This window comes from Solanum dulcamara, chromosome 3 (genome assembly GCF_947179165.1).
Source record: "Solanum dulcamara chromosome 3, daSolDulc1.2, whole genome shotgun sequence".
Lineage (NCBI taxonomy): Eukaryota > Viridiplantae > Streptophyta > Magnoliopsida > Solanales > Solanaceae > Solanum > Solanum dulcamara.
The window spans coordinates 71,365,784-71,390,564 of record NC_077239.1 but is presented as its reverse complement, the minus strand read 5'-3'; the positions used below and the strand labels follow the sequence as shown (position 1 = coordinate 71,390,564).

General features: G+C 34.3%; 1 protein-coding gene across 1 annotated transcript; it reads left to right on the top strand.

Moving 5' to 3' along the window:
- Positions 1 to 21,880: 21,880 nt before the first annotated feature.
- On the top strand, positions 21,881 to 24,218 carry LOC129882808 (protein IFH1). The gene is made up of 3 exons (XM_055957266.1): positions 21,881 to 21,984; positions 22,067 to 22,215; positions 23,658 to 24,218. The coding sequence occupies exons 1-3, from the start codon at positions 21,896 to 21,898 to the stop codon at positions 24,038 to 24,040; spliced, it is 621 nt and encodes a 206-aa protein (XP_055813241.1). The 5' UTR covers positions 21,881 to 21,895; the 3' UTR covers positions 24,041 to 24,218.
- The last annotated feature ends 563 nt before the right edge of the window (positions 24,219 to 24,781 follow it).

Below are 24,781 nucleotides of genomic sequence, written 5' to 3'. Positions count from 1 at the left end.
AAATTATCTGCTCTTTTCAGAATCTGGGATAATTCTTCTACTGGAGAGGATTGTCTTTCAATGTTTTCTATGCTTTCCTGTAATTTCTCAATTAGTATTTGCATCCTGTTGAACACTTGTTTCCAATAATTTGTCCAAATATTTAGCTCTCTGCTTTCAGTATTGTATGCTGTCATACTCAGTATCTATTTCTTGTTTATCTTGAATTTTTACATCATCTTTTAGGAGACTCTTGGAATATGTATCTCTTTAATTCTTCATCCAATATAGAGGTTGGATGTTTATCACCCTATATCTTTCTTCCTCAAATTGATACTTCTCCAATAAATCCAATTTCTTGAGCTCTGGTTATTGTTGTTGTGTTTTTCTTGAGGATTGTCTATTATGATTTGAATTCTTCCAACTATTCAAAGAATCATACATTGTTATAACCATCCCCGACTATTGTCGGGGACAGTTTTCCTGCAAAGATATGAGAAAAGTGTGAAAGCGGGCCATTATAAAAAAAATAAGTAACAAGATATAGGAGTAAGATTTCATAGTCAAAGACTCTCCCGATTTATCTTTCAGTCTATGTATTGGTGTCTTGTGAAATTTAATGTCATCGTTATTTCCCATGAACTCTTTGTCCCGTGATCCCCTCTCTTGAAATAATGTCGTCTCTTCTGTGTACAAAGAAAACTTCTTAGTTAGGGAGAGAGAATTGACCTCAAAATTGAGATCCTTTAATTTATCGCATGATGTCCTTTGATAACAGCCCCTACAAAGAAAGAAACAACTTTGTTGAACCCTCGATCTTTGAGAAGTAAGCAAGTTTGTTTTCCGACATAAATTAGTCTTTCCCTGAAAAAGAAAAATAACTCAAAAGCCAAAGTATTAGTTTGTGTTTGTAATAATTAATGCAAAATATCACATAAACACTAAACACATAAATATTGCTTTGTTTTAAGACAAACTAATCTATGGGTGAAGAAAGAGTAAACGGACAAAAATTAATTTTATGATAAATGTGTGAGAAAAGTTGACTTGTGAATCACAGATTTTTTTGCGTTTCAAGTACCCTTGTTTTTCTTAGATGCAGAAAAAGTTCTCAATTTCTTTGAAATAATGAGGAAAACTGAAAACTTCAAAAACAGGGACCGAGTCTTGAAAGACTGCCTACGTATCTCACAAAGGAGAATTCAGGTCCTACGTAGTTCGACCACTTGATTTTTTTTGTGTGTGGAGATGAGAAAGCAAAGTTTATGATTTGAGTGTAAAGTTCGAATTTTGTTAGGAAATTAAAGACTCATTGAATATTTGGACGCACTATCGATAGTGACTCGATATTTATGCCTATGAGGCTCTAAAAAAAATCTAAAAGAGTGGACTAGCATGTCTCCAAATAAAGCAACATATTCACAAAACAGTTATAGCATATAGCACACAAACAATTATTGCGCATCCTAAACAGATATGTGACCTTTTTGTGCCAAAGGTAGGCTTAACGATTTGAAGGATGTATTACGCCATTTGAAACATTCCATTGCCCCAAAACTTATATTTATACAAATATTATGAATAATTTGAATGGGGATACATAAATGGAAAAAAGGGATATAAATAATCAGTCCCAGGGGTACAATCCTAACTAAGCCTTCGTGGAAAATCCTTCTTTCTTGATTTCTTGACATCTCTGAACGCCAACGCCTTTTGGATGAAGTGTCATTTACTGAAGGTCCTTCTTTGACTAGACTAAGCTACAAAAAAAAAAAACTCCCAGCCCCGAGGGACAATGGTTTGCCAAACCGCGTATAAAATCTTCAAATTTAAACATATATGTATGATTGTCCATTTAGGCCGAGGGCCGTTTTGAACTCAAGGTGGTCTTCCTAATGGGCCCAATACGCCTTGGGTATTGGGTCGTCTTAGGCCAATGCACTAAATTAGGGATTTGGTTTTGCTCTACGCTAGGTTGACTAAGAGTGGCTTTTGCAAGACTGGTAACCCAAGCGGACAACTCAGGCTGGAACTTACGACAACCATTGGACGCATGACGTATCAATAAATTGTCGATCGTTCCGAAAAGGGTTAAGTATAAAAAGCCCGACTGCGGTACCGCAAAATCGTTCTTTAATATACTATACATTAAATAGGAAAAATGCTATGAAATGCGAATAACAATTTAATATATAAATTAAACACATAATTGCACAATTAAGGAAAACAAGAATTACTAATTATTACAAACCCAAATAGTTAGTCAAATAAGCAATCAAATCTAATGGTTAGAACCTAATTATTCCCCAGCGGAGTCGCCATTTCTGTTATATCGAAAAAAGACGGTTTAAAATTAATTTCAACTTTTTAGAGAAAAAATCAATTTTAGAAAAAAGGAGTCGCCACTTAATTTTTTAAAAGAAATTAAGAAAACTTAATTTAAAAGACCCTAACAGATTTAAGTCTTAAAAATTCAGAGAAAAAGGTACGAGATTCTTATTTCCACTTTGAGAAGGTGTTAAGCATTCAAAGTGGCTGCTAACGCGCAGTTATCCGACGATTTGAAAATTATTTGACTAACTTTTGAAAATATTAATTTAAAATGAAATGAAGACTTTAGAATTATTATTTTTTTAAAAAAAAAAAAGATTAAACTTAAACATTGAAAATAATATAGATGTATATATAAAAACATTAAAGTTTATCAAATAACTAAGTAAAGGTAGAAAATCATTTAAAGAGTAAAATTAACATGAATTGGTTTATCTTTAGGGGAATCTAATTAGGTTAAAATAAATTAAAATTAATATCTAACAAAGCATAACTAACATATGTGACTAAATTATTACAACCCGAATCAATATAAATACAATAAATAATACATGAACAACAATAATAATAACAACAACAATAATAATAAGAACAACAATAATAATAACAAGAGCAACAACAACAATAATAAGAATAATAATAAGAAGAAGAAGAACAACAATAATAACAATAATAATAATAACAATAATAATAATAAGAACAACAATAATAAGAACAACAATAATAATTAATAATAACAAGAACAACAACAACAATAATAAGAACAATAACAATAATAAGAACAATAATAGTAATAAGAAGAACAACAATAATAACGATAATAATAATAATAACAATAATAATAATAATAATAATAATAATAATAATAATAAGAACAACAACAATAATAAGAACAACAACAACAATAATAAGAACAATAACAATAATAAGAACAACAACAACAATAATAAGAACAATAACAATAATAAGAACGATAATAATAATAATAACAATAATAATAATAATAATAATAATAATAATAATAATAATAATAATAATAATAATAAGAACAACAACAATAAGAAGAACAACAACAATAAGAAGAACACAATAATAATAACAAGAACAACAACAACAATAATAAGAACAATAATAATAATAATAATAATAATAGTAATCAACAACAACAATAATAAAACAACAACAACAACAACAATAATAATAAAAATAATAATCAACAACAACAATAATAATAACAACAACAATAAGAAGAACAACAATAATAATAACAACAACAATAATAATAAGAACAAACAATAATAATAATAATAGTAATAATAATAATATCAAACTACTTGGAAAAATAATGAACAAAACTAAGTGCTTTCATTAAATAATCCTAACATATTCTAGCTAATTAACTCTAACACATGCTAGCTAATTAATCCTAACACATGCTAACTATAACAAATTTATATCATTAATCTAATTATTCTTATATACATACTAACTAAAAAAAAATAAGACTATAAATCAACTAAATATAAAACATGAAATAAGTAAATAAAATAAAACTGAAAAAATATTTTACCTCTTTTCGGGCCAAGATTGAAAACGATGAGCGGAAGACAACTTCACCACCACCCAATAGCTTGATGGAACTCCAATCTACAAAACAAAGAAAAAAGATTTTTTTTTCAAAAAAAGTTTAGACTCGAACCTTCGTGGGTTCTTAGCCTAAATTTCAACTTCAATCTCCTATTTTCCGTGAAGAAAATATAGATTGAAAGCTAGAAATTTTCACAACTTTTAGGCTGGGGACAAAAGTCCAAAATCCTAGCCAAGTTAAAAAAATTTCTAACTTTGGGGTGGTTAAAAAAAACCTCATCCTTCTCCTTCTTCCTAATGAGAATATGAGCCTTTATATAGGCTCCAAAAACCCCAAAATTTCCATGTATTTTCGATGTGGGAGAAGTGCATTTTTAGTTTTTTTTTTTTTTTTTTTTTAAAGAAAAAACTAAAAATTTCAAAAATACAAACCATAATTAAACTAGCTTAACTAAAATTGTATTTAGTAAAAAATAAAATCTTTTGAGATAATTTTTGAATAATCACATAAATAGTAATCAAAGATATAGTTATATAGAAATATGTATATTATACTAAAATTTATATAAAGGTAAAAATAGTTAAGAATAATATGAAAATATATATATATATATATATATATATATAAGCTAATTATTTCAAAATATTCGAATTCAAAGAAACTCGATAGCTAATTTGCATTGTGGATGGTCAAAATTGGGTGTCAACAGCCATGAAATCTAAATATCCACATCTATTCGTGCCTACCGAGGAGGATGTCGAAGGTAATGTCCCTTTCCTTAACATTGAATTCATTTGTGCATTTTGAGTCTTGATTGATAATTGATTGAGGATTTGATTGATTGAATAACTGAGTTTTGATTGTGATTTGCACCCCGAGTCTATTCTTGACTTCTCTTCATTCGAGGATGAATGATCCCAAGGGGGAGATAATGTAACACCCCTCAAAAGTTTTCCCTAAGATTCGGACCCTTCTTGTGTTCGGGTAGGGTCGGACTTGAGTATTGTGGAACCTTCGCGTGAGTAAGACGAGTTGTTGAGAAATGTTGCAGCATTAGAGGTGATGTGGGGTCATGAAGGACCCCTAGGCCCAAATTTAACCCAAGGATTCGTCGTGACTAAGTTCGAGGAGGAGTTCGCTTGAGGGGTTGACTTCTAACGACCCTATCTATTGATAGATGATGATCTGGGTGGCCCACGAACAATTAAATTAAAGGTCATCGAGTCTTCTTTCCAACGCCACCAAGAATGCGAATTTTGGAGTTCGGAGTCGAAAGATATGACGCTCCTAAAACGAACTAGCGCGGCAGGAATTTCATTTTTGGCCTGGGTTGCAACTGCTGGGGAAATGGCCTTGGCGCTATAAGGGCGCGACGCGCCACTATCGCGCCAGAAACATGCCTCAGTCATTGGCGCGACGCGCCACTAAAAGTTGTGCAGGGTTTTTCAGGCCAAATTTCCAGAACCTAAAAACTTTGGCCTTGGCTCTATAAGGGCGCGACGCACCACTATCGCGCCAGAAACATGCCTCAGTAGTTTGGTCCTTGGCGTGGCGCGCCACTACGAGGTGTGCAGGTTTTAGACGTAATCGGCCTGGCGTTGCAATGGCGCGACGCGCCACTATCGCGCCAGGTGCGTTTTTAGCCTATTTTCAGAACTTTTGAGGAGGGGTAATTTGGGAACTTACCCAAGTTATATATGTATTGCCATTGGTCATTTTGGGATCAAAATTTCCAGCCCTCTCTCTCTCTAAAAGCCCTAGAAGTTCCTCTCTCCTTCTCTCTTATTCATCTCCTTCTTCTTCTCCATTCTCAACAAGGATTTGTCCCAAGAGCTTCAAGATTTGAGTCCTCCATTGAAGACCCAACATCAAGATTTTCTCCAAGTCTTCCCTAAGGTATGTAAGGCCATCTAAAACATGGGGTGAGTCCACCCATGTGCCCTATTCTTGCTTTGAGGTTAGATGACCATAAAAATGGAGTTTCTTGGTATGGTTTATGCTTGTATGAACTTTGTCCCCTATGTATTTGATTCTATATGTGTTGATGTTGTTGAGCCAAGAAGTTCCTAAATTGAGCCTTTATGTGAGTATGAGTCGATGAAGATGAATTGTTAAATATGTTTTATTGATCTTCTTAATTATGTGGATTATGATGAAGGATGCTATTTTCTTTAAAATGTTGCTTATCTTAAATTGTTGACTTAAAGCCTTGGAGTTGTGATGAGTTTCAAAGATTGAGTAAATGGATAGAGGAAATAATTGGTTGTGCTTACATGTTGTTATAAATGTGCACTCAAATTTCTTTTGAAAGATATGACTGAGATTGACCGGATAGTATGATTGGAAAAGATTTGATCATGATAGAGTTGATGAGTTGACAAGGTTGTAATGAGACTTGTCGATATGATTTGATTGAGTTGATTGGATGGAGTTTTATGAGCATTGAGTCTTGGGAGGAGTATCGAGCACCGAATTGGGCAAGAGTAAAGTCCATACTCGAACCCAATAACTACGTCGCCAAACGTATGAGGGGATTGAACCGTTAAAGTCGGATATTTCCCCAAAATGTTTGTCCTGACATTATAGGACTTGGTTGGATTGGATCCATGATTGGTTGATTCGTTCATACCCTGATAAGGTAGGAACGGACGCGGCAACAACATTGGTTTGTTGTACTTTCACTAGCACATAAGTGATGGTTGTCGGGTAAGAGGAACTCCCAATTAGGTCTTAATAGTACTCTGAGTCGGATTGAGTTAAATTGTATGTGATTTGTCCCGTCTAAATCATATTCTTGTTTAGACTTAGGGCACTTGATTGAGTTGTTATTTCCCTTGAGTTGAGATTCCGAGTTGATTTGATTTTCCCTGATGTTCGTTGTATTCGGCCATTTTACATACTCGTACATTCCATGTACTGACGCCATTTGGCCTGCATCGTTTCATGATGCAGAGACAGGTACTAGAGATCATCGACCAGCGCTCCGTTGAAGATCCACATACACTCTCAGCTAGTTGGTGAGTCCTCCTAGTTTCCGGAGGATGTTGAACTTTATTGTATAGTTTTGTTGTAGCTTCCTTTATTTTTATTATTGGTAGCCATGGACTTGTCATTGGCACCTCTTAGACTTAGATAGGGGCTTCATAGACTGGAGTGTGGGGAGGTTGAACGGTTATTTTTGAGGAGTCTTATTATATGTGTTTGTTGAGTTGATAAATGTTTGGCCTTCGGCCCCATATTGTGAATAGCATTTTATTAATTGAGTTTCCGCTAAGAGAATGTGATTGAATGAAGTTGTGACTGGACCAGGTGGTTCGCTCGGAGGTCAGAGATGGCCTTCGAGTGTCGGTTACGTCTAGGGTACCCTCCCGGGGCGTGACATATAGTGAATAAAAAGTAGTATGGTGGGTTCATAACCCAAAGGCCTTAAGTTGTAACTAGAATGGTAGTGGAACTTTGAAGTTTAGAGTGGTGAACACCTTAAGGTGGGAGTAAGGAGTGTACTTATTTGGTTGGGATGGATAAATTGATAAAGTTTAATTATTATGATATCTCTTATTTTTCTGTTCATATATTATGCGATGGGTATCAGATTGAACAATGGTGTCTACCAGTACGTGTTGTTTGTACTGATACTACTCTTGCTATGTCACTTGGGATAGTCTTGTTGCAGGGTCAGTTATGTCTCTTAGTTGAAGACGAAGGAAATCCTCCAGCAGCTTTTAATTTTTCTTCCTTATGGTGGAAGCTGAGTCATTGGTCTTTTATTTTATTACTACTCTTAGAAGCTCTTGTACCTGTTTAGACTAGTATTCGTGGAGGTTTTTTGTATAATTGAGATGTTCTAAGTTGATATAGTTTTCTTTAGAACCTTTGTTTAATTATTCAAATTTGATTTAATTTCCGCAATGTTTCTTAGAATGGTTAAGGGTTCTCCTACTTAGGGTGTATAATGGATGCCTGCACAGCTTGGTGGGTTGGGTCGTGACATTCGATCAATAAATATTGTATTTTTTAGAATAGCTTTGTGACAGTGTATTATACTTTTGTTTATTTGGTAAGATTGAATTAAGAAATTAGGATAATTTTGATAGTTTTCGCAACTTATGAGGATTTAATATTATGAGCAAAAAACTACAACTTAAAATCCAAATTGCATGTCCAAACAAAATTTCAACTTCACCTCATATGATTTGACATATTGATTTCATCTCACATGACCAAACTAGGTCTATATATATATATATCTTTTAGTAGTCCATGACTAGTAACATAAATTTTAGGGGGGGTGTAGAGTTTGGTTCCGCACTGTATTTAACTTGATTAATATTTCATGTATGATATTATTGTACTTCAATTTCGCTTTGATTACTTAATTTTGTGATTACTTTAGATTGAATAACCTACCGAATAGAGTTAAGTGTCATCACGGTCTTGATAAAATTTTAAATCGAAACAGATATCCAATAATTATCGAATATTCTGTTTCTTTTTATTTCTTAGTTTTTAAGTGTAAATTATGTCGATATATTCTTTCATATTTGTACTAATGAATTGAGTCTAGTTTTTCTCAAGCTCTCTATGTTTCTAATAACACTACCAAGGAAAGGGAGGGAACCAAAAAAAAAAAAAAAAGCAAAAATAGTCAGAATCAGAAAATTTCAAGCTTCAGTTTATGCAAAGCACGTTCTACAACAATGGCACATCTACCATTTTAATATGAGAAAATTATACTGTATAAGTCGCCTATTAAAATAATAGTCAGTACATATATATAATTTTTTATATATTATTATATGCTATATATAAAATACACATTTTTAATACAAAATAATTGATATATTTAGCTAATAAAAGTGTAAAACTAATTATTTTGATCAATCGGTCAAGTATATAACTTACCCTTCCGATATCCCTATAAGATCTGCACATCAGACAGATAGTAAACAATAAAGAAAGAAATCGCAATATAACATGGTACGAATAGAATATAGTTATCACAAAAGGATAAGGTGACCACGAATATGCTAACAAGTCAGCAAAATGGAATAAAATTCTTTGCAAATTGCTATATTAGTACCTTGAAGCTTGAAAAAATTACATTTGGCCTTAGTATTCAATATGCTTCAGTGAATTATGTTATAGAATAATAAAAATCAGTAATTTGTTAAACAATTTACTCACTTGATATTTACACTAAATTATATAAATTTATCATAATTAAGAAATATTAGTATGAGAAAATACTTGAATTGACTTTGGTTAAGTGATGAAAATACATGTTAAAACGCAGGTATCATGTATTCATTGATTTGATGTGATTATCGATTTTTAATTGAAAAGAAAAAGAAAACCTTTTTTGCCTTTTCTTTTCAAGCTTGCCATATGTATAGATAAGCAAATTGTTTAACTATAACTAGATTCAATTCATAGTCAAAGGCACTATTGGAGATGGAAGTGTAATGATCATACGTCTATGGTCTACCATATTTTATATATCTTATAATATTTTTTTTCCCTCTACTCGTTTCCGAAAATAGATAATTACTCATAGTTATTATCTTGATACCAAAAAAAATAGACAGGCTTTCAAATTTTTAAAAAATGAGATGATAAGGTGAAAATTGTCACAAAATTGAAGAATAGTGTTTATTAAATCTTGTTAATAAAAGGAACCAAAAACGAAGAGATAATATGCAACAACCATTATATATCTTTTATTTGTTTTCCATTCAAGTTATTTTCATAGAGCAAGACAAATGAGCATATCATTGTCTTCCTTTGTTTTCCAATTTATTTCTTATATAGCCTTTATTTCTTAATCAATCACGAGGTATGTCCATTTCGTTACATTTATGATTTACTCACTTTCAAGTAATAACTACTCACAACCTTCCAACTTCAGATGCTGATCATTCATCTAACTTCTCAATCTCCTCTCGCCCCCACCAAGTGACGGAGTTGGGAGCGCAAGGAGTTCATCTGACCTCTTAATTCGTAGGAAAATTTATACTATATTTATTTTCAAAATTATTTTTTAGTATATATTATCAATGTTGAATTTCCTTCGCTACTTTATGTGTTTACTTCTTTATATTTTAAATCCACTAAGTAAATATCATGTCTCCCCAACTCCCTCCCTCAGGCTTTTTTCATTTGACAGACAGTTTTACAAGGAAGGACCATATATTGAACATAAATTGACATAATATTCGCATACGTCCATATATGTATCTATAAATTTGCAAGCAAGTCGTGATGATGATAGACATTCTTGTCTTATAAAAGAAATCGACAATTAGTCATTTATCTAATTGATGTAACTATGCAACAATATTTGATCCCTCATTTATGTTATGCTCAAATTGATTTTTATGTCTTAACATTACATTGGCAACCAATAGTGTTCTGTTTCATACTCAGGTAATTAAATTATAGCATGTTGGCTAAGTTTCTGAAAAGTCAAAGATTCGTCTTTTTAGTGCTTATTTTACAGAGTTGAGGCGTTTGATTCAAGTTCTTAGGGGGGAAAATTGAAATATTTTTGAAGCTTGGTCAAACACAAATTGTTGCTCTAATATTTCACAAGTGTTTTTCAAATGCATTATATAAACACAAACTTCTACTCTCCAAAAATTCTTTATCGAAAAGACTTCAAATAAGCAAATTTTTGAAGTTTGACCAAGCAAACTATTAGTTCCTCCAACCAAGGAAACATATCAATTGGCGTTCATTCGACGAACCAAATAGATAGAGACTAAAAGATCTTTCTAGATTCTATGAATGGTACTGCATAGCCTTTCTATGTTGGTGAAGGGATTTCTCTACATAACAATTCTTTAACGAATGAGACCTTAATCTACTAACTAGCTATGCAAAGATATCTCTTTGCGCTAGTAACTTAATTGGAATCAAATGAATCAATAAGTAAATCAATCTCAGTTGTGGCATACCACACGGATCCAATGTGTACACTACATTTTCATTCTTACACAATAAGATGAGAAATATTGGTACGCAAACATAAAGAGCGTTTTGTGAGTTTAACTCAACAATTACTTTCGACACGAACAATGTACCTACATGACGAAAAAAAAACTCAAAATATATTCTACATATAATGAGATCACACTTATATTGAACCTACAAACACAATAAATTTGTCTATGTAAATGATCTTAGCAAACAAGATAAAGTGCACAAACTTGCCAGTGCTGCTGTCAATCAGAAATCAAAAAAGACTAGCATTCCCACCTAAAGCAACACGTTACTCTAAAAAAACTGCAGATTATATTGAAGTTTTCATCTGACTGATGTTTGCTGTAAAAAGCAAAAAGGCAGAAGAGTACTTACTCAGTGTTTGGCTAATTTTATGTAAGCTCTTGCATCAGAATTCTTCCCAACCTGTGCAATAACACAGATTTAAATTCACCACCAGTGTCACTAGCAACTTTAACTCTCCAAAAAAATTAAAAAAATAATCAGAATCTTGTACTACTCTATATTTGGGTAAATATGTTGACCTGGTATCGAGAATCCAGAATTGGCGTCATGCTCGCAAATGGTGCCAAAAATATACATCAAGTTTGTAAATTCACAATTGACTCAGGAAGTACTATTCGTTTTTACTTGATCAGGTGGTGCTAGTGCCTAGTACCATTTAGGGGTGGGCGTTCGGTTCTTCGGTTCGGTTTTGCTAAAATTCAATTCAGTTTTTTGGTGTTCAGTTTTGAAAAAGTGTGCATCATATTTCAAACCAAACTAGATCAGTTCGGTTCAGTTTTTTCAACTTTGATTCAATTTATTTCGGTATTTTAAAACAGTTTTTCGATACAAAAATTCTTGCATGAAAAGTAGAATAGAATTTCAGTAATTGTCAGTAGCTTTTACAAATTATTGTTCATATCACTAATTGCCAGCAGCTTATACAAATTATTGCTCATAGGTTATGTGTACATGAAAATAGAATTTCTGAAGATATGTGTAAACATTTGAATAACTTGAGATCATATACATTAGATTTTGCCAAGTCTGCTCTCACCTCAAGCCATGATAACATAGTATTGAAAACAAGTCATGATACCATAGAATGAATAGTGAATACGATGCCTGAGTTTAATTTAGGGCTTTAAAATTTGGGCTCCAAAATTTGGGCCAAAATTTAAAATGGGTCATTAGGTTGGATAAAAATTAAAATGCTTTGAGTCAAAAATATATAAGTAATAAATTTAAAATATTATTTTAAATTTAATAAAACTTCGATTCTTCGGTGCACCATGGTTTCGTGACACATACACCAAACACCGAACCGAAGTTCCGAAAAAAAGAACTGACATCAAACCAAAAAATCGAAACCGAAAAATCGAATTAGTTCGATTCGGTTCGATTTTTCGATATTTATGCCCATCCCTAGTACCATTAGGTAAAACCCCTATGTAGTTCTTTAAAGAACTCACAAAATTTGATAGATCAAAGTCATTATATGGTTTTTACTAAAGTTTTAATGAGTAAATAATCAAATAGATACAGCTTGAACTCCTATCTTTGGTGAGGAAAACATTTTACTTTCTCATTTTGCATTTAAATTAACCCAACCATAACCAGCATGAAAGCAGAACCTATGTTTTGGAAGTATAATCAAATACTATAGGACACTTCTTTTGAGCTGAGGGTCTACCAGAAACAATTTCAATATTTCACAAAGGTAAAGGTAAGGTCGGCGTACATCTTATCCTCCGCAGACTCCACTTGTGGGATTACATTGGGTATGTTATTGTTGTTGAATCAAATACTATAGTACTGCATTTATTTTCGCTTTAAGGACGACAGTTGTAATTCAATTTTACTGCTTCACATGTAGTCACATGGCATGTAAAATGTTATGTTTATACTATACAGCCTTCTGGGTTCATAAAATGTACTCAATATGTAACCAACCAAAAGAAATTTTGCACACTGATCATCACATAAGAAGAGAAAATGAAAGTAATTCTGGGCAACTCTAAACGAGTTAGAAACACAATAAAACCTCAATTTGTCAGTGCGCCAAGCATTCTATTTCTCCTGCCCCTAACGATGTTATTTAAACAGGATAATTGTGTGAAGAGCAGTTCAAACAGGGAAAGGTGACAAGCAGGCTTAGTCTAATATCAGAAAAAACTCTCATCAGAAGCATATTCCAGAAAAGAGCACTATAAGAGAAGTAGAAAACCATTAATACCACTAGAAATACTGCTTAGATGGAAGAACTGCATGTTTCTTGCATAATATGACTTGAATGACATTAATAGTTTAATACTTGGGATAACGGAAAAAATTATTTGAAATGCGTTTCCAAAAGTTTTAACACTCTCTTTCCCTGTAGAGATTACGTATCAGTAAAAAAGTACTAGATCAGAGCAGAAGAAAACGCTTGAGGAGATGCTCATTCTAGAACATGTCCATAACACATAAAATCGGTGTATGACTGAGCTCATTTGATTTCCACAAGAAGAGTGAATAGAGAGCTCACTTCCAGTACATATAAATCCACTGCACTATCATCTGGAAGTGTTAAAGTAATGCTTAGACCAAAGTCAATCAGTATCCGTAGAAAAAGAAAATTTGGATAGTAACTAATTTTACTAAAGGTGAATGCAGAACATCAGCCTATTCAAACAAAAGAAAAACGCAAAACAGGAAACGAAGTTGAACAAAAAGACAATCATGAGAATTGAGATACTTTGCTCATCGGCTTATTGGCAGCAATCTTTCATCAACATGCTTGATGTGGCCAAATCCCATGGACAATGCCACCATTATGTAGTTTTCCAATAGCATCACCAATCAGTTCATCTTTCATCTTTTCTTCAATCATCTCAAGTAAACCATGTTGGGAAAACGCGGATTAACATAAAAATATATAGTCAAAATAATAAAATAAAATAAAAAAATAATGACACCAAAATTTTTACGTGGAAACCCTTTTAAATCAGGGAAAAACCACATGCCAAGAGGGACAATTGATATCACTATAGTAAGGAATTTTACACCATGTAGTCACGAGTACAATACTCAAAAATGACCACAACACACTCAAAAGAAATAACATTTTTTTGGTTTCCACCTTACAAATATATCGCTTACACTCTATTTTTCTTCACAGACTATTTTCTTATAGTCTATGGAACACCTCACTTTGCTCTCTAATATTTTTTCTCTCTATCTTGGTGTGTCTTAAATGAGGAGCTGAAAAGCTTCTTTTATAGGTGAAATTTGCATTTCACCGTCAAAGAAATTGTGCCACTTTCTTTGACCTTTGTAATTTGCAATTGCAAATTGTAAAAAGATTGTCAGTCATTTTTGATTAAGAAGGAAATTGGCAACAACCTTTTATGACTTTTGAAAAGTAGGGACTGGACCCCACAAATCTCCCCCTCCAGTCACATTCACTATGAGGAGGTATCTTCGTCTTCTCAGAGAGAACTCATGACAACAAGTTCTTTGCACAATTCGAACTCGTCCCTTGTTACCACTTTAGTTAGCATATCTGCAGAATTCTCATTTGTAGAGATCTTTTCAACCTGCATAGATTTGTCTTCTATCTTTTCTCAAATCCAGTGATATCTCACGTCTATGTATTTCGTCCTTGCATGGTACATAGAGTTCTTGCTCAAGTCTATTGCACTTTGACTGCCACAATAGACGACATATTCCTTCTGATGCAAGCCAAGCTCTTGAAGAAATTGCTTGAGTCATATCATCTCCTTGCCAGCTTCAGTAGCCGCAATATACTCAGCTTCAATTGCAGACAATGCAACACACTTTTACAACTTCGATTGCCATGATATAGCTTCCCCTGAATAAATAAATAAATATCCAGTAGTGGATTTTTTGTTATCATGGTCACCTGTCATATCAGCATCTGTATAGCCCTTTAAGATAGAATTTGATCCTCCAAAACATAAACATTTATCTGAGCTTCCTCTCAGATACTTGAGTATCCACTTTACAGCTTCCCAATGTTGTTTTCCTAGATTGTCGAGAAACCTGCTGACAACACCAACTGTGTGAGCAATATCAGGTCTATTGCATACTATTGCATACATGAGACTTCTGATGAAGGAGGAATATGGAACTTTAGTCATTCTCTTTTTTTCCTCCCTAGCTATAGGACACATCTTCTTGCTCAACTTCATATGACCAATAAGAGGTATGATAACAGGCTTAGCATTCTTCATGTTGAAGAGCTCCAGTACACGTTCAATGTATTTTTCTTGTGATAGATAAATCTTCCTTTCACTCTTGAGACGAGTAATTCTCATACCCAAAATTTGTTTGGTATGACCCAAGTCTTTTATAGCAAAAGACTTACACAACTTTTTCTTCAACTCATTAATCTTAGAAGTATTCCTACCGGCAATCAATATATCATCCACATATAGCAAGAGGATGATAAAATCATCAGCAGAAATTTTTTGTACAAACACACAGTGATTTGAGAAAGTCTTCTTGTAGCCTTGCTCCCCCATAACAGTTTCAAACTTCTTGTACCACTGTCTAGGAGCTTGCTTTATCCTGTAAAGACTCTTTTTGAGTTTGCACACAAAATTTTCTTTACCATTTACTTTGAAGTCCTCAAGTTGTTCCATATAAATCTTTTTTTCTAGGTCATCGTGAAGAAAACTCATCTTCACATCAATCTTCTCAATATCTAAATTAAAACTAGCAGCCAAACCAAGAATGGTACGAATCAAGGATATTTTCATGACAAGAGAAAATATTTCGTCAAAGTCAATACCCTTTCTTTGACCAAATCACTTAACAACCAATTTAGTTTTGTACCTGGACTTCAAGTTGTGTTCTTCAACTTTTACTTTAAACACCCACTTGTTCTTTAAAACCCTCATGCCCTTAGGCAATTTCACCAACTCATAAGTGTAATTCTCATTCAAAGATTTTATCTCATCTTGCATGACTTCAATCCATTGATCCTTATGCTCATCTTCCATGACCTTTTCCTAACACTCAGGTTCACCTTCGTCAGTGAGTAGCACATACTCATTAGGTGAATAATGAGAAGAAGGAATATGTTGTCTTGTGGACCTCCTAAAAGAAATATTTGATAAGTCCACAGCTTCATGAGCAGGAGTATCATCAATAAACACATCATTGTTATCATCAACATCAACATGTTGATTTGGGACTTGATTCTGAACATCACCATGATCATCAGGACCATCAACATCATGCACACTTTGTATGAGGAACATGATCAAGATGGACTACGCCATCAGAACTTGAAGGTTCTAGCTTTTCTACTTTGTCAATATCTTCAATAGTTTGATTCTCCATGAAGACGATATCGCGACTTTTTACAAGCTTTTTTTCGGTTGGATTAAATAGCCTATAACCAAATTCATCAAGGTCGTATCCAACAAAGATAATGTCTTGTCTTGGCATCTAACTTTGATCTCTCATCTTACAGCACATGTACAAAGGTTTTGCAATCAAATACTTTCAAATGGTCATAAGAAACATCTTTGACATACCAAACTCTATTTGGAATATCACTTTGCAAAGCAACAACAAGATATAAGTTAATAACATGTGCAGCGGTCAATAAGGCCTCACCCCAAAAGGAGTTCGGCTACTTTGCTTCAAAAAGCAAACATCTAACTCTTTCCATCAAAGGTTTTGTTCATCCTTTCAGCCAATCCATTAAGTTGAGGAGTTTTAGGAAGAGTCTTCTAGTGTCTAATACCTTGATGCTTGAATTATTTGTCAAATGGTCCACAATATTTACCATCATTATCAGTATGAATACATTTCAGTTTCTTTCCAGTTTCTCTTTCAACTGAGACCTGAAACTGCTTAAAGACACCTAACACTTGATCTTTAGTCTTCAAGACATAGATATAAAGCTTTCTTGAGCAGACAATCAATAAAAGTGACAAAGTAGACTGCACCACCCAGAATCTTTGTCTTTATTGGACCGCATAAATCAGAGGGCACCAACTCAACCAACTCTATCTTTCTTGAAGGAGGGTTAGACTTAAAGGAAACTCTATTTTATTTTCCTACCAAGCAGTGTTCACACTTTTTCTAATTTAGCACTTTGGAAATCTGACAATAATTTCTTCTTGGCTAGAACATTAAGCCTTTTCTCACCGATGTGGCTAAGCCTCTTATGCCATAACATTAAAGAGTTATTGCTCTCAACGACATTCACCATATTGGCACAAGTAGAAGTTGTAGTCTAGTATAGAACAAGACGTTTGTTACCACGAGCCACAACCAAGGAATCCTTAATAAGTTTCCATTTTCCTCTACCATTGGCACTAACATATCCTTCATCATCTAGAACACCAACAGAAATAAGGTGTAGATGAACATCAGGTGCATGTTTTACATTGTTCAAAACTAATTTAGTTTCAATACAAGTTTTCAAATAAATTGTACCAACATCAACTACCTTAGATACAAGTCTCATTACCCATACTCAAGGTTCCAAAGTAACTGGAGTATATGAAGAGAAAAAATCCTTATTTGATGTCACATGAGATGCAATATTAGTGTCCAACACCCAGCTTGACTCATCACAAGTAATATTTATCATATCTGCATCAAGAATTATAACAAGATCTTCGGTGGAGATGGTGGCTAGGAAATTTTCATTGCCATCTTCTTTATTTTCTTCTTTGTCTTTGTTCTCCTTATTCAATTTTCAACAGAACTTCTTTGTGTGCCCTTTCATGCCACAATGATAGCACTCAATATTCTTAAGTCAGCCTTTGGATTTGCTCCTGCTATGTTCTCTATTCTGAGAACCACGACTTTTATTTCTCCCTCTGGAGCCAGTTACCAAGATATCCGACGAAGAAGAACTTTGATATTTTCTTCTTATCTCTCCGTTCAAGACACTAATCTTAGCGGAATCCATAAAGATCACACCATTCGGAGCAGAATTTGACAATGAAGTTCTAAATATTTCCCAAGAGTCTGGTAGGGAACCAAGTAAAAGCAAGCCTTAAATTTCTTCGTCAAATTTAATGTCCATAGCAGATAACTGGTTCATAATTCCCTGAAAATTATTTAGGTGATCTATCATCGGAGAACCATCATGATATTTTAAACTTAATATCTACTTTATTAAGAATATTTTATTATTTCCAGTCTTTCGAGCATACAAGCTTACAAGATGCTCCCAGAGGGTACGAGCATTTTTCTCTCCAGAAATATGGTTCAACACATTATCATCAACTCATTGCCTAATAAATCCACACACCTATCTGTGCAACAAATTTCACTCTTTATCTATTTTATTATCAGGCTTTACAGTGATAAAGATTGGTTGATAAAATTTTTTGACATAAATCAAATCTTTTATCTCCCCTTCCAGGTGGCATAATTAACACAATTCAAAGTAACTATTCTACTAGTGTTGGCTTCCATCGTTTTCTCCCAAAAAATTATAACTATTGCAAATCAAAGTAAATTTTTTCTGATGTGGAAGTTCAGACTATACTGTAACCACAGAGCATACTCAGATAAAATTTTGCTCTGATACCAATTTGTTTGAAAAATGCGGACTACCACAAAAATATATAGTCAAAATAATAAAATAAAATGAAAAAATAATGACAGCAAAATTTTTACATAAAACCCTTTTAAATCAGGGAAAAACCACAAGCCAGGAGGAGCAACTGATATCACTATAGTAAGAAATTTTACACCTTGTAGTCACTAGTACAATACTCAAAAATGACCACAACACACTCAAAAGAAATAACACTCTTTTGGTTTCCACCTTACAAAATATCGGTCACACTCTATTTTTCTTCACAAACTATTTTCTTATAGTCTATGGAACACCTCACTTTTCTCTCTAATATTTTTTTCTCTCTATTTTGGTGTGTCTTAAACGAGGAGCTGAAGAGCTCCTTTTATAGGTGAAATTTGCATTTCACCGTCAAAGAAATTGTGCCACTTTCTTTGACCTTTGTAATTTGCAATTGCAAATTGCAGAAGGATTGACAGTCATTTTTGACTAAGAAGAAAATTGGCAACAACCCTTCGTGACTTTTGAAAAGTATAGACTGGACCCCACAAACCAAACCACGGAATATATTTTCACGAAGGACCTTCAACATACTCAAAGGTGAGATGCGTAGCAGCATCAATAGCATAAAGCACTAGAGTATTGCTTTGGTCATGCACATGGGAAACATCCCATGTCTGTGTCATCTTTTCCTTCTTTTAAAGGTCCAACTGTATATGATCACTTCCTCTTCCCCTAGCATCGACCACAGTAATTCAAACCAATCTAATACCAACCAACAAACGCACTTCCACATAACAGTACAGAAGGAGGTAACTTGTATATTCTATCGAACATTTGCACATAAAGCACCAACTTACATAAGTGAATAAGTGATCCTCATCTCCCTCAAGTTCTCAACTCTCACTATTGCTCTCGTACTGCCAACCAAGCAAAGAAGTACACATTCCTAGGCACACCTGGGGATCCAAACCTATAAGTTCAAAAAAATTGATTTTTCCCTTACTCTTAGTTTCTAGTAGTATATTTAACTGAGAACAAACTATCTCTCCACGTACTCCATCTTCACGAGTTTGGTAATATGCGATAAATTCTGGTAAAGTAGTTCCATCAAGTTTGGAAATCATCCATCTCTAGTACATAAAGACTCCTTTTCAGCGATAATATATTTGATTTGTTAACCATCTTGCACCGTCACTACCAACCAGTGGGACACGTTACTTGACCACTACTTTGCTAAAAAGACTTTCGACACAAGGCATCTCTGCAGATCTCCAATAGCTAGGTCACACCATCTAATCTGCCAAATCATCTTGCACCGCCGTTATCACCCAACGAGATACGCCACCTGGACCACCATTTGACAGGAAGACTTTCGACACAAGGCACCCCTGCAGATCTCTGGTCCGATTGTCACACCGGGAATTTCTCACAAACCGCAGTCCACCGCTCCAACATACCCAAACCTAAGCTCTAATACCATATGTTGGGACTGCGCATACCGCCACCCTAACTCCACATTAGTATCATATTGTCCATTTTGGGCCAAGCCCTCACGGATTTATTTTTGGGCACTTCTGAAAAGGTCTTATACTAATAGAGTTGGGCGAGCACTTATATATTGGTATATTTATTCTTCTCCATCCGATGTGGGATGGATTTGTTACCCAACATTCTTCTCCACTTCCTAGATTTTAAATTCGATTTGTACTTAGAAACGCTCAATTTTGCTACCTCCTCTATCTCTATCTTCCTCTCATCCCATAATAGTAGGATGTCTTGCATTCCAAATTGTAGGAATCGAATCATACTTAATCCACTTCTCTCTCACACACGCTTCTTACAATTGTATTAGTTATTAAATTTATTTTGGTTTTCTAAAAATACAATATCCGCCTCGTATTCTTTATCTCCCGCTTGATGATGACCTTTTATTTGGTTAATTCATTATCTCACATTCTAAGACAAGATCTTAACATCTATGAACGATATCTCAATCACTTATCTCTCACCTGCTTGAACTCTTCTCTCCCTCACGCCAAGCCTTCTATCATACAACACAATATATCCTCTTCCTTCTTGCGCTTCATCCAATCTCTTTTCTCACCCCACCCATCTCGCTCTTTCATCACCATTAATCGTGCTTAACTTGTTCTATGTCAGCTAACAATCCGATGACTCTATCTTCCTTTTTGTATCTCCTAAACTTAAGTAATTTTCTTTACCTACATTTTCAATCTCCTCTACCCTTCGGTATTTCCACACACACGACAATTTTTTATGCCAAGGTCAAAATAATCTTTTACCTAGTTTTTTTTTTAGTTTGGTGCACCACCTTGGTCCCTTTCGTGAATATTTCATCTAGTTTCTAAGACTTTTGGGACGATACCAGAAGTACCGGATGGTTGTAAATCCTTCATTGATAATGGAAAGATGACCAGTGTGATCGACTTTTTCTAAGTAATCTCTAGCTTTATCTGAGAATTTTGATCACCCACCGTATCTCCTTTAGATGAGAGCTAGGTTGCCAAAGTTATTTTTCCTTCCATTGCTTCACTGGATATACGATGGCAGAAAGCAAGAGTCCTTTACCCTCTCACTCTAATTATGGGATTAGACTCAAGTTCAAGCCTGTTGGTTTTTGAATCATCGCCTTCTGACCTATTTTCGGTTTTGAAAATGGAGTTTCCGACATTTTAATTACCTAGACAATAACATTGGTTTGATCCGACAGTTATTTCCTAGAACATATAATTTAATAAACTAATTCTAATTTGTTCTCCTACAAGCTCACTAAAGAGCATCTACCACCTTATTTATTTCCTTTTTTCCATCTTGTTGAATCGCCTGTTGAGCAACCTTTCCTCCTTAGTTGTTTCAGACTACATCACTATGTTTCTGGCCATTCTTTTTTGTCAAGTGTCACACATATGTTGAAGGACAAGTGGTGTACTTATGAGGTCTTAGATAATTCTTGCCTCATGATCAAGCTTTTGAGATTGAGTTAGGCAAAAATATTGGACTCCTTGTGTTATATTGTCAACACTCCCGATGTTCTTCATATCAATGTCCATATCATAGGTGTGTTAAGTATCTCACATCGCTAAGAGAGTAGGACAGTTACCTCTTTATATGGTATTCAACAATCTTCACCTTCTAAGCTATTTTTGGAGCTGCATTAGGCACTAAACCATTTTCTTACGTTTCCCCCTTCATAATAGGCTTTTTCCCTGTCCCCCCCCCCCCCCCCCTTTCGCCTTTTCTCTTCCCATGATAGAGAACAATTAGAAGAATTAAGAATATAAAACAACATAAAAAAAGAAATCATATTTTGGGGCCATTTCAGTGAATCCGAAGGAATTAAAGATTTGTTGTCCACTTACACGAAATAAATGAGAAAAATATCTTATATATAAAAATAAAAATATGTTTAAAAATAATCCGAACCTGATGTGTTGATGTCTAAATTTACCCTTTTGTCCTTTGAAGGAACAAAATCCCTAATCAATTCAATTCGATTCCCCTCTCGAGTTCGTCTTGCTACAAGGTAATTATTTTCTTTAATAATCATAAGCAATTAAAATTAAGGTTGTTTTGTTAATCAAGATTGCCTTTTGGGGGTTTTGCAGTTTTGTTGAGAAGAGGATGAAGAGGGCAATGCCATGGAGTGATGATGATGAAGAAGACGATACATCCTCCGATGATGATGAATCTGACAATTTGGGGTCAACCAACATCAAACCTAAACTTAGTAATGATTCTTCCTCCAAACATAAAGGTAACTCTTTTCCTTCATTCCAACAGTATTGTGAGTAAATTATGGATTTTTTTTTGTGTTTTGATAGTTGTGGTGTCCGGGCCAACTTGTGAGACCCTCCACTAATTCCATGAGTTCCTCATAGTTCTCAGCCCGACCACCAGACAAAATGTTTTTGCTATCAGAGAAAAAGTTTACTTTTCAGTAAATATAGGTTATTTGAAAGCAAACTACAGGTAGAGTAAATAATCTTTGATTCCTGATTACCCTACATGGATAGTTGGTTAGTTGTATAACTTGAATTTGAAAAGAATTATGATCATTTGTGTTCATTAGTTTGGATAGAAATACAATACTGATACTCCAGAATGATACTGCAACTTGCTTCTTAGTATTCTTGGTTCCAGTTAGAATTGTTCCCTGTTCCTTGATTGGGAATTCTAAGGAATTATGTGTTTTTAAAAATAAAAAAATAAAAAAAAATCTAGCATAGTTTATTCTGGTGATGGAGATCAACAATAGATGCATGGAATAAATCACCACAATCCATGAATTTACAGAGTCCCGAGGATCTTAATTCTATCCATTTTGTGTTCTAGCTTCAATATAGTTCTGGTTCTATAGCTTATAGGCAATTTAAGTCTGTGTATTTGGGATACTACTGTACTTACTAGTTATTTGGGACAATGGGTTCTAAGTTAGTATAAAGTATGATCATTTGGGTCCTCTACTTTTGATAGAATACTGAAGCTTTAATGTGATACTACAACCTGTTCATGTTCTTAAGTTCTTGGGTACAGTTAGAGTTGCTCCCATATCCATATCTAGGAATTGTAAGCAATTATCTTTTTGTAGTTCTAATTTATTCTAGCGTCTATCAGAAACAGTCTTTCTCCTGAAGTAGGCCTAAGGTCTACGTACACACTCTATACTCCCCAAACCCCACTTTATGGGACTACACTACATATGTTTGTTGTTGTTGTTGTAATTTATTCTAGTGATGGAGAACCACAGATGCATAGATAAATCAGAAGAGACTCCATGATATCCGTGAATCTGCATAGGCTCAAGCACCTAGGATTCAAACAACTAGTTTTAAATCTAGCCTCAATATAGTTCTGGTTCTATAGCCTACTAGGCAATATAAGTTGGTGTGTATGAGATACCGCTGTACCTACTAATCATGTGTGACAAATGACAAAGAGTGCAGAGTCAGTATGAACATGCTATATTTTCAAAAGTAATGTCATTGTGTATATAAAGTTCAAGCGGAAGGCAGTTGATATGCAGTCTAAACTCCCACATACTGCTGAAGGCTACATCTACCACTGTATAAATGACTTAGGAGAGTACCTTTGTTGTCGGTCCTGCTTCGTGCAGTTTTCAAAGTAGTTTGTCATCCTGTATACCAGCAAAAACTATCAGTTACTTGATGCATAAGGGTCAATTTTGTCTATGTTCAGCTGAGTCTGCAAAGCGGAAGAGCAAAGGTGTAGACTTTGAAGCTCTAAGCCGCCACGGGTATAGAGGTGGATTATCTGTCTTGAAAGTTCCACCACCCAAGGAGCCAGATCAGGAACAGAATTGGTCTTGGTCAAGTGGTAAGGATACCCGAGAAAAAGAGAAGGAAGAAACTTATGAGGAGCGTCAGAAGACGAGGGCTGCACTTGCGGAAGCAGAGGAACTGGTTCATGCACGAACTCAAAAAGAGAGGAAGAACTTTTCTTTCTCACAGAAGGAGAAGAGGAAGAGAGATCTTGGTCAGGCTAGCAGAGGGAAGAGTTACGTTGAAGAGGAAAAGAGGCTACTTAGGGATAATGGTGTTTACTCTGGATTTGATTCTTGATTCACGAGCTGTTCTTTTTAGCTCTTTATCATGTAAAGGGTTGTAAAAGTTAGTTATGACTATTGTGCACACGCTATATCCATAAAGATTGTTGTCAACATCAAAATGAATGTATGATACCTCCATTGTCATTGCATGAGTACTAGCAGATAAAATCTAATCAAAGTTGATGGTCAGATATCCATGTGATGCTCAAGATTGTTTAACTTTTCCAGTGGCTTTGCCTTTGCTTGTTAAGTTCTCAAGTCCCTAAGGTCTGAAAAAGGTGTTCATGCCAACTTCCTCAAGTCCTAATGTATCCAGCTGCTCCTCGTGAAGAGAAACTTGTTTACTGAAGTAATACTACTCTTTTGGATTCATTTCAAAACAGCTGTTTCCCCTAAGGAAGTCTTTTCTGACACTAGCATTTTTGGGACATCTTATATTATTATTTGACAATCAACATCATTCTAATTTTCACAAATGAAGTCCACTTTGAAGCGTCGTTTGGTATAGTGTATTAGAAAAAATAATGCATGCATTAACTTTGGGTATTATTACTATGTTGTTTGGTACACTTTTTCAACCTAATGGTTATACATTCTATTTGGTATTAAGGTATGCATAACTAATACATGGAAATCCATGATATTAGTAATGCATAAGGTTTTAATGCATGCATTATCATGATTCAAGATACAACTGCCACTCAAAATATTTTCCACATAATTTCAACCATATTTGTGCAGGGAATTTTCATAG

Bases quoted from the DNA above. Each gene is read 5' to 3' on its own strand.
- LOC129882808 (XM_055957266.1), top strand. From the start codon at position 21,896: ATGTCTAAATTTACCCTTTTGTCCTTTGAAGGAACAAAATCCCTAATC. The intron at 21,985-22,066 runs GTAATTATTTTC...GGGGTTTTGCAG, and splicing joins CGAGTTCGTCTTGCTACAAG to TTTTGTTGAGAAGAGGATGA. The intron at 22,216-23,657 runs GTAACTCTTTTC...GTCTATGTTCAG, and splicing joins TTCTTCCTCCAAACATAAAG to CTGAGTCTGCAAAGCGGAAG.